The sequence below is a fragment of the Typopeltis vanoorti genome, chromosome 2 (genome assembly GCF_054136105.1).
Source record: "Typopeltis vanoorti isolate ZY-2024b chromosome 2, IOZ_Tvanoo_1.0, whole genome shotgun sequence".
Lineage (NCBI taxonomy): Eukaryota > Metazoa > Arthropoda > Arachnida > Uropygi > Thelyphonidae > Typopeltis > Typopeltis vanoorti.
The window spans coordinates 73,097,482-73,114,958 of NC_143550.1; the positions used below are offsets into that span (position 1 = coordinate 73,097,482).

Below are 17,477 nucleotides of genomic sequence, written 5' to 3' on the forward strand. Positions count from 1 at the left end.
CTCTCTCTCTCTCTCTCTCTCACACACACACACACACACACACACACACACACACACACACACACACACACACACACACACACACACACACACACACACACACACAAACGTACGTTAGCGTTAGCATATGACCTAAAGTGTTTAATAAAAAACCTCGATGCACAGATGATTTTCAATTTGAACGTAACTCCACATTCTAGAAATAATAATGCCAAGCCATTAGCTAATTGCAGTTAGTCGAATAGAACCACTGATTTCTCATAAGGATTGTGCATGAAATACCTCCCGTAACATACTTTTGTTCTGTCCTTTCTGATCACACTCTAAGTTCTAATGTGTAACCAAACACTTTTTCAGCAAATTCAAATAAATACATTTTATCCCATTCTCTGATATGCTAATCAAAGTAGCCTTCTTAAATTCTGCACGTTTTTTAATCAACTATATCCTACATATCTTTATTAATTATTTATTTGCTTTTTTAGCTTAATTGTCGTTGTGGGGACAAGCAAAGTGACTTTATCATGTTTCTTCAAATAGTTAAGAAATTTCTCTCAGGAAGTTTTCATTTCCTCGTGAATAACGTCTGGATCTATTACTTATCAAAACTTTTTATGCACTTTGTACCTCACTTATCAGATAGGCTTGTATGGGATGATGTTGCTGATCAGAGTGACCTACAACGTAAGCAGATCATACCGATCATACAAGGAGATCAACGTAAGCAGATCATACCCGAGTCCTGCTCATTCTAAAATTTCAATAAACGGTGCAAATCGTTAAAATGTGTCGGGTGAGGTTTCTAAAACATGTAAGTTCAATTTGAGTCGGCACACAAATCGAATTCAGCGGAAATTGTGCAAGCGTTTAGCATGTCAAGGCTGAGTTGTTGATAATCTTCCTATCGAGAAATGAAATTTCGTGTATTTGATTGCTATTGCGGAAGATAAGTGTAAGTAAAAACAATTAAAGTTTCAATTATTATCATATTTCTGCATTTTAGATATAAACATTGGAAATTAATACAAGTTTGTGTTTATAACTTAATACAAATACTTGTATTAAAAATCGAATCTTCAAATCTTGCAGATGGTGTTGCGTTTTGTGCGTATTCTTCTCAACAGTATTAAACGTGTGTCATAACTGAATAAGAAGGGAACAGTGTCCTGGTCTACTATTATCTTGTAGATCTAATGTTACGAGTGATGAGTAACATGGACAGTGATCCAGCTAAGCGGATTACTGTGTCGTAGGTTGATTGCTGTGCTTTTGATCCTACTGTGTGTGTGTGTCATTACTGATAAATAGAATTTTCAATGTGCAATAATCTGTATCACAAAATATTGGTAAGTGAAATTTCTTTTTTTCGTTCAGTAATTTTCCTATTCACCATTATTTTCTATGTTATTCTTTTAGAAACAATTTTTATAATTATAGAAATAATTATTATAAATTTAGTTACGGAAGTAAAACGTATACTATTGTTTCACTGCGAATGATGATGCGAGTTTTCACTCAATAAAGTATGGTTTAAATAGCATATGGATAACTGAATTTGCAACTGGGACAGGCGCAGCATTTAGTGAAGATGGAGATAATCTTGCTGCGCTAGAAATTTAGTAGCCTTATTCAATATAACACAAATTGAGAACAACATCGGGAAATAAATAAACGATCGTCCGGAGTATACTGAATATATCCTTCATGTCACGAAGCTTTACGTAGAGGTCATGATACTTGGGCTGATGTGTCTTGATGTGTTCGTTCCGTTATTCAGGAAACAATAATGAAACACCTCGTCTCCCTAATGGAAACTGAAGAATGGTTTGCGTCTGTCAGCTTTTGAGTAGGCTAAATGGATGTGAAAGCTGGTAGATCAGATGTTCACGATTTGTTATCTTGCGATCATTCAGAACCACAACTCTGCAAAATTAATATATCTGTTATAAACAGACGAGAAAAGACTGTCCAGATAGCTGGTGATTATAATGAAGAAATGAAAGAGATAAATACATAAAAAGGCCCAATCACATTATTATGAGATATAATATAGTTTAAGCAATGGAATATCGAGTGTTTATAAGCATTTCTTTTCTAGTTTGTAAGTGTCATTCTAATTGAACATTATGCCCATTTCTAATACGCTAAATACACTCTTGCCTTTATTAAGGAAATACTCATTATGTTGCAAAAATTATCAGGACACCTGAATGTCTCATAAAATACTTTATTTTTGCAACAATCTTTGGATTTGATTGCAGGTGTCAGTCACTCTTCCCTCACATAAATTCTCGCTGACATTTCGGTCATTCCTCTACCAAACAAAACAAAAAACAGCCAGTTCTCTGCTATGTAGTCAAATTGGAGATGTCAGTCTCCTCTTGAACTGACGTTCCAACTCTCCCCAAAGGTGCTCATGATTGCGCTTCATGATTGGAATTATGAGTTATGAGCTGGGACTATAACGTTTTCTTTCCATTTCTTGAAATAAGATATTACAGTCCAAACCAGAAGTAGCATCCCATATCAAAATCCCCACTTTTACCATGCAAGACAAGGGACAATACACTATGGTAGATAATGTTCTCTTAGCAACTACTGCATTTTCATGCATGGAACTACGCACCACGCAAGTCGAACACGAGCATTCATGTGGACAACATTTGGACAACATATTCAGGTAGTAAAAAGTTATTTCCCCAAGCATCGCTCAGACTCGAAGGAGAGGTAGTTTGATTCGACCTCCATATTATCAATTTCCATTCCTTCACAGTCCAAGCTCTGTATCTTGTCCCATTCCAATGGATGGCGCAGCTCCCTTATAAACATTCTCTTCGTGTCTTGGAAAAACCTATGGAACATAACTAGGGATCCATAATACTCTAGTAAGATGATGATGAGATGAGATGAGATGAGATGAGATGAGATGAGATGAGATGAGATGAGGTTCCTTCCCTTGTAGAGAGGCGTCGGGGCTTCTATCAGTATTTTTAGACACTTGGGTTCATCCTGGGTTTGGTGTTACCGGACTGGAATACGTAAGTTCTTGCCAAAACACGAACAGGCCATTTCCCTAAATAACATCAGACTATCATTTTCCTCTGAAAGACAATTTCTGAGGGCTCATCGTGCAGTATTTAAAATAAAATTAAATTCCGAGAAGACTGCTTATCTTATTCATTGTTTTAAAATTTGCATATTGAGAACTTTATTTGCTTAATTCTTTTGAAAACAACTTAAATTATTCTTTAAGTTACACACACAAAAAAGTGAATCGATTTTTTCTTTATCAACCATTAATCACCAACCAGAATCAGAAAGTGAATTTTCATCAACAGTGCAATAAATAACTGTATTTGTTTATGAGAGTTAGGACAACATTATGAGTTAGGAAATCTCATTTGACCTGCACTTATTAAGTGCTATTCCGATTTCTTAGAATATTTCATGTTCGTTCAAAAGTTAAATGCAGTAGCTATTACATTTAATGGGATTATGAATCATAATTATCTAAAAGTAGCTGCTCACTTATCGTTTCTGTTAATATCCAAAAAAAAAAATCACTGATTTTAAAGGTCAAATAAATCATTGGCTTCGTGTGATATGATAAATTGATAAATCATATGCTCAGATCACGTGTTTATTTGTTCACATTCAGTTCACAAAAATAATAGATATATTCCGATCGGTTGTTACTGGTACTGAATAGATATTCCCTCACTCACAATATATGCAATGTATTTAGTAATAATTAAATTTCATTAATCCTTTTAAGCAAATTTTGAAAAATAACCACCAGTTATTATACTGTGTAACTGAAGTAACGAAATAATAATTTTATTTCATTCTTTTTCTATGTAATTTAAGAAATACCTAAGTATTCTATTGAATATCTCCATTAGTTGTAATTGAAGAATATAAAAAATAAATATTAGTTGGTAAAATGTTGCAATGGCCCGTTTTCTTCTAAAAAAACTATTTAGTGTTTTGCTTTCTTAAATTTATTTATAGTTCCGATTATTACAAATGAAGCATTAAATAATATATTAATATAAATAGTGCAAAAATAAGCATTTGTTTATATGCACATGAACTACGAACTTTACTGTTACATAAACATTTCACAAAACCCTGACCTGTACCTGTTGATTGCCTTATAGATACTGTTCGAAGAGTTTTTTTTCTGGCGACAGTTCTTCAGGGGAAATGTTTTTGTTCACAAACACCAAATTATGACACTGCGTATAACGGTTTTATTATTAAGTCCTAGTGCCCAATTTATGAAACCATTTTCAGTTATTATCAATTATAATAACCAACACAGAGCGAAAATCAACTTTTCCACTGTCTAATTCGGGAACTTTAATATGGAAGGTTGAACCTATACAAGCATCACGAGGTCTAGAGAGTCGGTAGTTTTCTTTTTTTTTTTTTTTTTGTTTGTTTGCAAAATTAAACCTTCTTTGTTCTGGTCTGGTCTGGTTCTACTCGTTAAACATATTAAATGCTGACGATGCTAGTACATCGTCAGCATTTTGCAATCTGTACATATGCTTTCCAATGTGCATTCTTTAAAACACACTACACATTTCATTTTGTTTGAACTTTCATCGGACTCTATTTATAAAGTTTCGTTTATATTTGTATCAGCTGCAGAAATTTCAAAGTTTTCTTCTTGATGTTTATCGAAAAACTTATTTTTATTTTGAATGTTTATCAAAGCATTGTTTAAATCTTCATCTTTTATACTCCAAAATATATGTTGATATAATATTGAAATAAGCAAACCTACCTTTAGTGCATTTCCAAACATAGCTTCATAGAGAATTATTTCAATACCCGAGTGATGCGGCCTATTTTTCATAAATAGGCCAAATGACAATGTCTAAATCCATTTATTATCCTACATCCATGTCATCACTATATTGTCAATATCCTGATTGCTCTTTCTACACTATCCTGACTTCGACTGTGTCCTAGTTTTCAAACCTGGCAATATATCTTGTAATTTTTCGTTCTTTAATATGAAAATTCTGGATTATAATTAAGATGAAAAAGTATACTATTTGGGTGCTTCCTGGGCCGGAAGCGGGCATGCAGGGTATGCGGTGCATGCGGGCGCCGTTACGAAGGGGGCGCCACCGCCTGAGCACGGTTCATAAGTTCATTTTTAAGAAACAAAATTTTTACCATAAAAACAAAAAATTCTTAGAATGATCAATATTAAAATAAATAAGGCCGGATACGCCGAATAAAAAAAAAAAAAGTATATTGCCGGCTGTTTACAATTTGGCAGCGAAAGCAGGCTAAATGCTTCCCTGCAGATGCTGTGTCTACTGCAGTTTATCTAAAGTGAAACGGTGAACGGTTTTATGCGCAGAAACGAATTTTCGTACAAAACATTTGTTGCTAGTTAACCAGTCATATGGTACGCATCTCAGTAGGCTACTGACAGTAGCGCAGTGAGGACTATTATTTCGTCTCTGTGTCGTGTTGTGTAATAATTTCTTGTGGGTATAAAATAGAAATGGAATCAAAATTTTTTTTTAAAAAAAGTTAACCGGTGCACACAATCTTAAGCGTCATGCTGCGAAAGAAACAGATATTAAGAAGCAAACTGGAGCTCAATAAATTTGTTAAAATATTAAAATATTCTGATGCAGATTGTAACCAACTCGATACATCAGAAATCAGAGTTGAAGAACCGTGCACATCATCCAGTTTGCATAAAATACTATTGCAACTATTGAATAAGATAACAAGACGCATGATTTAAGTGAAAAACAGTTAAGAGAAGATTTAGTTGTAGTTGACCACGAAACTAACACGTTGTTAGTCTCTGTAAATTTAGAATATCCAGGTGAATGGGGAAATATTGATGAAAATTACCAGTAGTTATAATTGAAATGGGGCCTGTTCAAAAGAAAAATATAATATATCCAAGAAATACATATGGTCGTGAATTTGGCGACACGTATTATAATAGAAGAATGGAAAACGGGGAACTCGAGCCAAGAACATGACTCATTTATTCTGAAACTTTAAATTCTGTTTTTTGCTTTTGTTGCAAACTTTTCGCACCTACTGAATCAAGTAGTCTTGTAGATGTTATAACGATTGGATAATGTAAGTACAACTTTGCATAGACATGAGACTAGTTTAACTCACATGAAATATTTCTTAAAATGGAAGGAACTTGATAAAAATTTAAAAAAAACCAAAACTACTATTGATTACCAGACTCAAAGCATGTATGAAATGGAAAAGAAACATTGGACGAGTGTTTTAGAACGCTTTATTGAAATTTATAAAATTCCTTGGTAGCCAAAATTTCACTTTTCGCCGATCATCTGATAAATTATATGAAAGGAATAACGGCAATATTTTAAAATTAGTCGAACTGTTTGCTATGTTAGTTCACGTTATGGAAAATCATGTTGAAAAGACCTTCCAACGAAACAATAGAGTACACTATTTGAGTAAATACACTCAAAATGAAATATTGGAAACTTTAAGTAACGCACTCAGGGATACAACTGTAGTATCAATTCGAAAATCTAAATATTATTCCATAATTTTAGACTGCACACCTGATGCAAGTAAAACAGAACAAATGATCATTATTATTCGCTTTGTTTCCTGTGACAATGGAATTGTCAAGATCATGAAAAGCTTTTTAGGTTTTGCAGATATATCAGATTTTACAGGACGTGGTTTATGTGCAACAATAATGGAACAACTGGAAAAATGGAACATTCCCATTGAAGACATGCGAGGTCAAGGGTATGACAATGGGGCAAATATGAAAGGAAAAAAATATGGGCTGCAAAATTTGCTTTTGAACAAAAATTCTCGAGCTTTTTACGTGCCATGTGCTGCTCATACTCTAAATTTAATCATTAACGATGCAGTCAGAATGAATGCAGATACAATTAGTTTTTATGCAATTATTCAAGAAATATACAATTTCTTTTCATTCTCTCACAAACGTTAGGCAATCATTTTAAAGTTCGTAAAATTTAACATTGAAACAGTCATCTGAAACGCGATGGGAAAGTAAAATTAATGTAATCCTGCCTATACGATATCAGTTAGGAGAAATTTACGATGGACTCTTTGAAATTTTAAATAATGAAAATTTTAATAAAGAAACTCAGCATGAAGCACAAACATTATGTGCTAAAATAAAAGACTACAAATTTATTTGCTCCCTTATAACTTGGTGTGATTTACTTAACAGAATAAACCCTGTGAGTAAAATACTTCAAGACAAAAATATGAACATTACATTTGCTTTAGAATCTACCGAAAACTTAAAAATATTCTTACAAGAGTATCGAGCAGATACAAATTTTAAAGAAGTTCTAAAAACGGCAAAAGAACTGAGCGAAGAGGTGGATGGAGAACAAGAATTTAAAACTGGTACGGAAATTCGACGACCAAAGAAGACACGACAATTTGACTACGAGCATCATTAAGAAACGCCACAATCGCCAGAAGATAAATTAGAGTGAATGTGTTTTATACACTTCTAGACGTTGCAATGTGTTCGTTAATAGAACGTTTTGAACAACTAAAAACATATTATGATAATTTCAATTTCTTGTATAGATTACTACAAATTAATAACGAAGCTTTACGAAAAAATTTTGGCAATTTAGAGATTCTGTTTATTGTCGCCGTCCTTCAAGAGAATCTCTAAATCGTCACAATTTTTTCGTAAAGCTTCGTTATTAATTTGACGAGTTATGTGCTTTCCGGGATATTTTTCAGAAGGATAATTTAAATATTCCAAACCCTTTGGATATTCTTAATTTTATTGTGTCAATTGCTTGAAGAATACTATTAACCTTACCTGTTAGTGTAGCGAGCGGTGAACGTTCCTTTTCTAAGTTGAAATTGATTAAAACCTACTTAAGCACAAGTATGTCACAAAAAAGCTTGTTAGTAATAGCTATTGAAAATGATATATGTGCGGAATTAGACTTTAAGACCATTATTTCTAATTTTGTGAATATGAAATCAAAACTCCTAAAATTTTAATTTAAAAAATTTCAACTATATTTATGCAATTTAATTTATTTTCTGTTATTCTGTAAAGGTGTTATTTTTTGAATACTTATATTAAATGTTCTAATTATTTCTGAATAATTTTCTTATTTTCCCGTCTATCTTGAGTTTCTTTTATTTTCCTAAAAGATAGTTCCACTTATAAAAATTATTAAACAATTTTTACAAACTACTAAGAATTTAGTAACGTGTAAAATGCAAGAATTTTTTAAACTTTAGTTCAAATAAATTTTAACTTTAATTAAAATTCATTTTAATTTTGTTAGCGATTCGGGTCGGTGAGAAGGCAATAATCCCTGTATCATTATATTCAACGATTAAAGTGAAGTGGCTTTATCAAAATTTGCTTTAACTTCTGAGAATTTTTTGAATATTCGGGTTTTTAACGATTATCCTGCCTAGTCAACACCCCCGGTTCATTAAATTTAGCGAACCAACGTGTGGCTGTTCTGTCAAAATTTATTTAAGAAATTTCAAATAATTAAAATTTTTATTATCGTAAAAGAACCAGTCCGCGCTGTTAGCCTAGTGGCTTTGCGCTTCGCAACCACTTGCCTGGGGAAGGAGTGTCCCAGGTTCGATTCCCATTGAAGACGTGAGGAATTTTGAGGATCTGCCATAGCCAAGTTAGCCGGTCTTGGGCGCGGGAAGTAGGATTTTTTCCGCCAATTTATCTGGCGTTTTTCATCCCGCAAGTAGGCAAACCGGCCCTGTGAACATACGATTCTAAAGTCCAAAATATATCCCCCCAGCGGCAGAGAAGGCGACTGGTCGGTTGGGAGTGGTACTAACATGAAGTCGCATCTAAGTAACACGCGGCATGAAGCGGGAATAAAGCGTATTGAAAGAAGAAGATTATCGTAAAAGAACCACACACGCAACAAACAAAGTATAGTTGAGCACATCAGGTGACCCATTTTAACAGACCGTTTGCATCAGCCTTGTCACTTGAAAGGGTGTCATTTGCTTATAAACGCACTTGTGAAAAGCGATCCTACCCAGTTCGCCATGAAAGAAAGGTGTGTTTACCTATTTATAAGGTTATAAAAAGAATTAACATATCTGACTTGCTTTTATTGTCGAAATGCACACGGTCATTTAACAACAAATATTATTTTTAATTTCGCAGTTTTCAATCACAAGCCATTCTTTAGTTCTGAAAAATAAAAAACACGTTTGTTTTACTAATTCGAAGATGTAATGTTATCATATAAGCACACACACACATACACACACACAGATCGTAATGATTACTGAAGATCTTAAATGAAACAGCTCGTGTTTCTGAAGTGCGAGTACGCTAAAATTTTTAAATAAATACAGAAAAGAATATAAAATTTAAATAAATTGTAAATGAACCTAGTTTAATTTGATTTCACTAGAAATTGCTAATTAGCAACAAAGTATAATTCACAGCTTTATTGGAGGCTTTTTAAGGGAATCCAGTGAGAGTTTATCACGAGTTAAAAATTGTACTTCGGTCATCTCTCCGTAAATTACAAGCAATGAACTGAACGGTGTTCTTTGGAACACCGATAAAGCATGGATACATCCTACAAAAGTTCATTACCCTCTTCACTTCACGATTAAAAAAAAAAAATGATGCATCCCATTTTCTTCTACTAATAGGTCTGCAACTATTTCATTTCTACTGAGATTTATACAATTTTATTCATCTTAACGTAACTTCAAACACTGAAACGCGTGACAATTATGGCTTCTGATATCAACTAGCTTACCGATAGTAAATATTAATGGGAAAAACATTCTTCTCATACTGAATGAAGTACATTATTCGTATTGTGTCTGTGTTCGTTTGTATGATGCCTAGTGACACCCTCTGGTGTACACGTTTAGAAACTTAATGCTTGATTCCTATTTCATCTGTCTATTTTACCGTTTAAGAAATGGTAGAAGTACGAATTCTCATATTTGGAAGATATAAGACTAAAATTAATCACTTAAGAATTAAAACGAGATAATCAAGATTGTGACTAATAATAATAATAAAAAAAACTTCAGTAGAAATAAAGACTTTAAAAGCTGGTACTATACGTGGAAAAGGACCTCCTTGCTAAAAGGTAGTAGGCCTTTCTCATCTTTCTGATATTTTCACGTTAAATATGAATTTAACTTATCTTTTCAGGAGTGGTTAAGAAATACTTCCTTATAAGTGTATCCTTTCAGTCAGTAATGGCGAGTAAGTCTCAATAAAATAAATAATGATTGGGAAACCCTGGCACGAAATTTGGAAGAATAGTCTCATTCTGAATCATTTCATCGCTTAATGAAGTCATCATAAATATTTACAACAATAATAACTCCTAAACATTATCAACATTTTATCTAAGCAAAACTTAGAAACAGGAGGAATAAATTACAGCTTCTTCTATAAATCAATCTAATCACGTATCACGCTAAGGTCGTTGGTATACAAGTGGCGATTCTCTTCGTTCAGGCGTATAATTTTATACATTATCTTTCAAACAAACCATAATGCACCATGACCTATAAGGATTTTAACCTTCTTTCTCAAGTAACATAGGGAGCGAAACACATGAAAAAATGTGATAATCACAACTGATAATCACCAGTTATCCAAATATCTGCAACTATTCATGGCTCCCCGCCTTTGAGTCAATGCCATGCTGATAAACCCATGCAGAACGACGACTATGAGAAACGTTAGATCTTTTCCTAGATAAAATATCATAATTTTTTATGTTAAAAAAGAGACTGTTTTTGCGTCCTTAAATCAACTCTATATTAGGAAGTGATGTAATTCAGAATAATTTGCTGGCCATTTGCTTTATCAGATAAAGTTTATCTAATATCTAAAATCAAAAGATAGAGTATAATAGATACATTTTCAAGGGCAACTTTCTTTCAGCATTTATCTTTTGGTTCATCTGATGGTGTCACACTTTATCTGATATATCTACTGGACTTTATTGTAATTTATCTGATGGCGAGAGTTGCATGCTTTCGAGTTTAATGGGCATAGTGGGGAGGGTATATTGGAATCCGAATCGGAATGCTACATTCTACTTCTCTCTCTCTCTCTCTCTCACACACACACACACACACACACACACACACCACATTGATGTGTTAGAGAGTGTTTCGACCCTTCGTCCGTGGATCCATAGTTTTGTGCACTGCAGTGGTAATTTCTTTCCATTCTTCCAAAAGAGGATTAGTGAGGTCTGTCGTGAGGCAATTCATTTCAGTGGAATTGGAAAATTCATTTCCAATTCATTTCAAGGTTGTTTGATAGGGTTGAGATCACGGCTCTGTGTAGGCAGGTCAAGTTCTTCAACACCCATCTCATCAAACCATTCCTGCACAGACCTCACTTTGTGGACGGGACACTTCTGTCATAAAGGAGGAAGCACGGATTTTTCTAGATTTTTCCTCCAATGGAACTAAGGAGTCCAGCTTGAACTATGTAAAACAACCTCAGACCGCTACCAAACTTTACAGTTGACACAACGCATAGTGGGGAGGGTATATTGAAATATATATATATATATATATATATATATATATACACACACACACACACACACACACAACGAAAAGATTATAGAACGAAAAGAAACTGTGGAATGGCCCACTATGTAACAATTTATACAAATGTGTGAATACCAGTATTTTCCAGATTACATTTCAAAATGCTCATCTCTATATAGGTTTCTGAAGTAAGCACCCTATCCGCGTACCAATCTATCTATCTATCCCAATGGCTTTAACAGGCCTTTAAGGCCCACAACCTTCCAAGCATGCTTGGATTTCGTAACCGAAATACGAGGATAGAATGGTCACTCCTATGCCTGAAGGTATTCTTGGCTGTATCCCTGTGTGTTCACGGGGCCGGTTTGCCTGCTTGCGGGATGAAAAACACCAGATAAACTTGCGGAAAAAACCCTACTGCCCGCGCCCAAGACCGGCTAACTTGGCTATGGCTGAGGAAGATCCTTCAGCTCCTCACGTCTCCGACGAGAATCGAACCTAGGACACTCCTTCCCCAGGCATATGGTTGCGAAGCGCAAAGCCACTAGGCTAACCGCGCGGACATCCGCGTACCAATGCTTTCGCCTAACCATCAACGATCGTCTATTTGCATATTAGAGATGTCATTGGACTGTTGAAAACTCGAAAAAAAGTTGCCTTTCAGGAGATTTCCCATTTCGATCTATGCTGTGTGAACGGTAGGATTAGGCAAAAAATCTGGATAGATCTGGAGAGCTGGAGATTCGAATCCTACTGTGGTATTGGTGTTTGTAAACGTCTCAGTGTTAAATGGAATTCATAATCAGGTATAAAGCCATCATTCGTCTTACTTGGAATAAATATTCAATGTTCGTGTATAGAGCAGAATTTCCAGATTATCTTGGCCTAAGAATCACCCATGTCGATGATGATAACATTTATAGTAGTATATTCCTAACTTGTGCATTAATGTATACTAAATCAGTTGTTATTGTAAGTAATTATTTTAATATGTTGGTACTCTGATTATCGCTAATTATTTTAATTATTTTCATTGTAATCATTAATAACAGGAATTTTAATGAAGAGTCAATGTTATTTTGATGATGGGGAATTGTTAAATGATACTGTTATGGTTTGTAATAATGTTGTTCAATGTTGTTAGTGTTGTTACATTTAATAATCATTAATACTGACAACAACTAACAACATAATTATGACCATAACAATATCATTTAATAATAATCGTTCCTGATACAATCAAAGATGCCTTCTCATGTCAATTTACATGGTGAAAGAAAGTTAAATTTTAATCAGAAAATAAATACAGAATTTGGAACTTATTGAAAAAAAGAAGCACAATTTCGTTGTTTCGACCTTTTTTTTCTTCTTTTAGTATATTTATTTTTTATCAATACTTTTTTTCTATTAGGATAACTTAATTACTTATTGCATTTGTTCCATGACATCTTCCTTTAATTAATCATAATGTCAAATGTACTTACGAACTAATTTAAATTTTGATTATACACCTTAGGAAATACTTATTTAAAATCGTAACAGTTATTAAGTTCATAATATTGATCTGTTGAGTCATTATCTATATATCCAGAAGAATGCTCTTTTCGAAACGAATTGTTTTTCACATTATATTAAGACTAAAACCATAAAATAATGGAAATATTTGGTCTTATTTTTTTGTTTAAATAAAATCAATAAATTCTTTAACTGGTTTTTTAAAATCAACAATTTAAAATCAACAACAGTTAAAATCAATAATTTATTTTAATTAATTAATTTAATTAATTAATTCTAAATTAATTCTAAATAAATTATAGATTTTAAATTTATTAATAAATATTAATTAATTTATTTATTTAATTGAATTAATTCATACTTTATTTATTTATTTATTTATTTTTGTAAACAAACTCTAATTAATTTTTCTCTTAATTTCATTTGTAGATTATTCTTCCCTCAGCAAAATAACGGAACGATGGAAGTCAAAAAGGTAAGTAAAAGATTATATTTTATATCCACACACTTGAGGAATAAAAGTATTTATTGGATTTATTTATTATTTATAAACCCTCATGGAAATTATCTGTGAAGATATACTAATTATATTGTTTAAAAAAAAAATATATATATATAAAAAACTCCAGCACCGTGTTATCCGATCTCGGATTGTAGTCTTGAGATCCGTTTTTGCACATGTTCTGATCTCCGTTAAAAAAAAACATTAAACCGACTTTGAACCCTTTTGCAGTGTTAAGTTTGTTTTAGTATTTGGTAATTCCTGAAGTTCATACTTTATAAGAGATTTACAGTAGATAATAATAATAATAACAGTGTCAATGAAAATACTAATCAATGAGATGAGTGTGAAGGTTTGTGAATTTAGAACAATGTTAAATAAAAAAAAAAAAGGTAAAATGCATTGCTAAAATTAAATAAATTTTTAAAAAATAATTTTCTCAGTAGTCTATCTAAAATAGCGAAGACGATTACTTACTAAATTAATGTACGCTTTTGATCCTCCTAACTTAATTAAGACAGGATGGCTTGTATTTATAAAGAAACCATTTTATTGTATCAGCTAGAAGTTGTTGATCTTCCAGTTCAACAACTTTTTCTGGCTAATATTGACGAAAAAATAATATTTTCATTACGCAGATTTTTTTATTTTCCCTATAATGAAATTTTCGCTATCGTTGATTTCATAACTTCTTATTGCGATTAACTTTACTAGCCTTTCGCTAATCCATAACTCGTACTTTTTTTTAATATGTAACTGGGAACAAAAAAGGTGAAGCCTAAACGTGCAATTCATTTAAGCCAATAAGGAGATAATCATAAAGATTAAAGTAGTTCTTTACTTCCCAAGTGTTTTCCCAAGAAGGTTGGGAAAACAATAAACATTTTACTTTTCTGTCGTTAGAATATACATTGAGTAAACTTTAAATCACAAAACCATCACAGAAGAATTTGGCTGTACTTAAATATTAACAGGAAGTTTATAATTTCTTAATTAATATTTAAATAGAAAAATATGTCGTTGCATATCCTAATTGTTATTCGTTATAATTATCTAAAAAACTAAATGATCATTGAGTGAATGAATACAATCCGAAAATAACACATTCACCATGATTTTTCAGAGTTGTCAGTTCGGTCAATAAGTATCTTGCTTCCTATAGTTAGAAATTTCCTTCCGACCCGCGAAGGAGTATTCGTGCATTATGACCCGAGAATAAGAGAAAGGGGCTCATTTCACTTAATTCACTTCTCTCTTTGGGAATAAGGGATGAAATGACACATTGAGATGTAGTTTCTCGTGTCAAAAGTGGTCACAGAGATCGCAGATTGTGCATCATTGTCATTAACACATTTGTACATTTGCGATAAATATATTTTGCGTTTCATAATATTCAAGTTATGTAAAATAGTTTTAAGCCTTTTCTTTTGGACTGAATTCACAATTGTCGTATTCGCGTAGTACTGCCTCCATAACTCAATCGGTTTTGGCGATGCTCTCTGGTTGGCTCGAACCCCGTCTAATAACCTTTATCAGGGCTCTTAATCTGAGTTAGCTTGTCTCATACGGAGATGGGAGGATTTCTTCTCCCAGAAACTAGGATTTTCATCATACAAACACAGAAGAATACACTCAATATACAGACATAGGAGATTACGAGAATAAGGATTAATCATCCTATTCGGTTGTATGAGGTTACTGAGGCCTGCGTGGTTCGGTGTGGTTGTAAGCGCAAAATATTCGCTTAGTCATTGTTTAGTTTTCTGTTGCCTATTGAATATTGGTATATTGAAAACAGCATAACTTTGTTACTCTTCCCCTTTCGTACTTAGCCCATTATGCAAAACTTCTTAACATCAATAGAAAGAATAATGGTACAGTCCTCATTGAGAATGCCTTACTTTAGTTTTAATTTGTAGAGTAAATGCACAATGTAATTGCACTTTTCTATTGTAGAACTCACCGGCAGTTCCCAAATGGAAAGGAATTCTTCACTGGTTGAAAATCAACAAGCCACTTGTGCCATTAAAACTTCTACTTTTATTATGGTTTGCAGGTGAGCAAAAGTAATTTAAACACTGTAAATTATTTTTTTATGTTTCTTGAGTTATCTAGTTTTGAGTAATTTAATTATACTGTTATTTACCTAAATAATGTTGACACAATAATGTGAATTTATAAATAAATTGCAGTTATTGTTAACTAGTAAACTTTTGTTACTTCTTCTGAATATTCGTAAACAAGACTGAAACAAAGTTATAAATATTTTAGTGTTCTCTTTAGACGGAGAGATCATCTAAGTGATCCGAGAGCTCGCTGGTTATAATATTACAATGCATCTTGAGAAATGATAAACTTACATTATTGAAATAATAAAACTTACAGTGTTGGTTGATTAGGGAGTTGAAGTTTAGGGGCCACATTGCAAAAATGGGTAAATTAGCTCATCAAATCACTTGGGTACTGAAGAATACTTTGACGAGCAGAGACAAACAAGTTATTGTTCCTCTGTATCGATCCTTGATAAGACCCCATCTTGACTATTGTGCCCAGATCTTGGCGCCAGGGTTTCTTCTTGATGGGGAGGAGGTAGAGAGGATCCAGAGGAGAGTGAACAAGAATATAACAGGTCTATGGAATGCACCTTATGAGAACAGGTTGAAGATTTGTGGGTTGTAGACATTGGTTGATAGGCGGAAGAGGGGTGATATGATCGAGACATTCAAATTACTGAAGGTATCTATAAGATTAATTCAGAGGATATTTTTCAGAACAGGTCTGGTGGTATCAGGACTAGGGGCCATCCATCCATGGAAACTGGGCAAGAATGTGATTAGCAAAGGTGTTAGAACTACGTTTTTTGCATGAAGAGTGGTGAAGGAGTGGAATAAGTTGCCAGAGTCTGTTGTGGGTGCCATGACTGTGAGTGGAAGCTGAATAGTTGTTGACATGATGTTTAGGGCCTCCCTCGATGAGCCTAAGAACTCCTTGGAGTTGCCCTTAATGATAATAATAATAATTAGTATTATTAAGTAATAGAAAAACCCAGTGATAAGATTACCATACATTTCATCTTCAGATGAAAGGTAATAGCTTTACTATTACCTTTCATCTAAAGTTAATTCTTTTACCATACTACCCATTTCGTAATGGAATTGGATAGTACAAGACGAAACTGAAGATTTTCATTGAATTTCATGGGCATGATACTAAGAATATTCAGTCACATATTTTCTATCCACCGTTGCTCTCCTGTGTGCTCAGTTCAAAACGCTTAATGGACCAACAGCAGTTTGACTGAAGTGAATGAAACCCAGCATGAGAGTCGACACACATGTACCAGTGTTAATATTACAAAACTCTCATCCCACTGGGATGCTTGCCCAAAACAACATCTATAATATATGGAAAATGCTTTAACAACCAGGAAACATCCCGTCAAAGCCATTCTTTTAGCTCTGACAACTTGTTGAATCTAACTGGACATTGTTTTTGACCAGGTATCCTTCCTGGTCCCAGTTAACGCATATAATAATATTTCCAGTGTAATAATGCTCTCCGAGAGAAGATCTACTGATCGTTTGCAATTATTCCAATAATATGAGAGTGACTTTATCATATCATTGATCTGATGACTCACTGAATGTAACCCCAACTGAGTCTTTGTGGAATGAGTTGGACCAAACTCTTAGCGACAGGTATCTTCCTCAGGAAAATCTGAGCCAACTGTAGGATACGATAGAGCATCGGTTCCCAACTGGTGGTACGCGTATCCCCCCCCAGGGGTACGCGTTATTAGTTCAGTTATTGACTTAGTATAGGTAAGTGCGTTATATTAAGATAGGCACTGCACAAAAGTGTCAGTATTTAAAAACGG

At 33.5% G+C, this 17,477-nt stretch overlaps 1 protein-coding gene across 1 annotated transcript in view; it reads left to right on the forward strand.

Moving 5' to 3' along the window:
• Positions 1–833: 833 nt before the first annotated feature.
• The window catches only part of LOC150109175 (major facilitator superfamily domain-containing protein 6-like), a 55,640-nt gene continuing 38,996 nt past the window's right edge, over positions 834–17,477 (forward strand). Inside the window, exons 1-4 of the mRNA XM_090405914.1 lie at positions 834–952; positions 1,090–1,346; positions 13,528–13,573; positions 15,557–15,656. Of these exons, the coding sequence (XP_090262040.1) occupies positions 13,559–13,573; positions 15,557–15,656 (115 nt within the window). The 5' untranslated portion in view covers positions 834–952; positions 1,090–1,346; positions 13,528–13,558. The remainder of the gene's footprint in view (positions 953–1,089; positions 1,347–13,527; positions 13,574–15,556; positions 15,657–17,477) is intronic.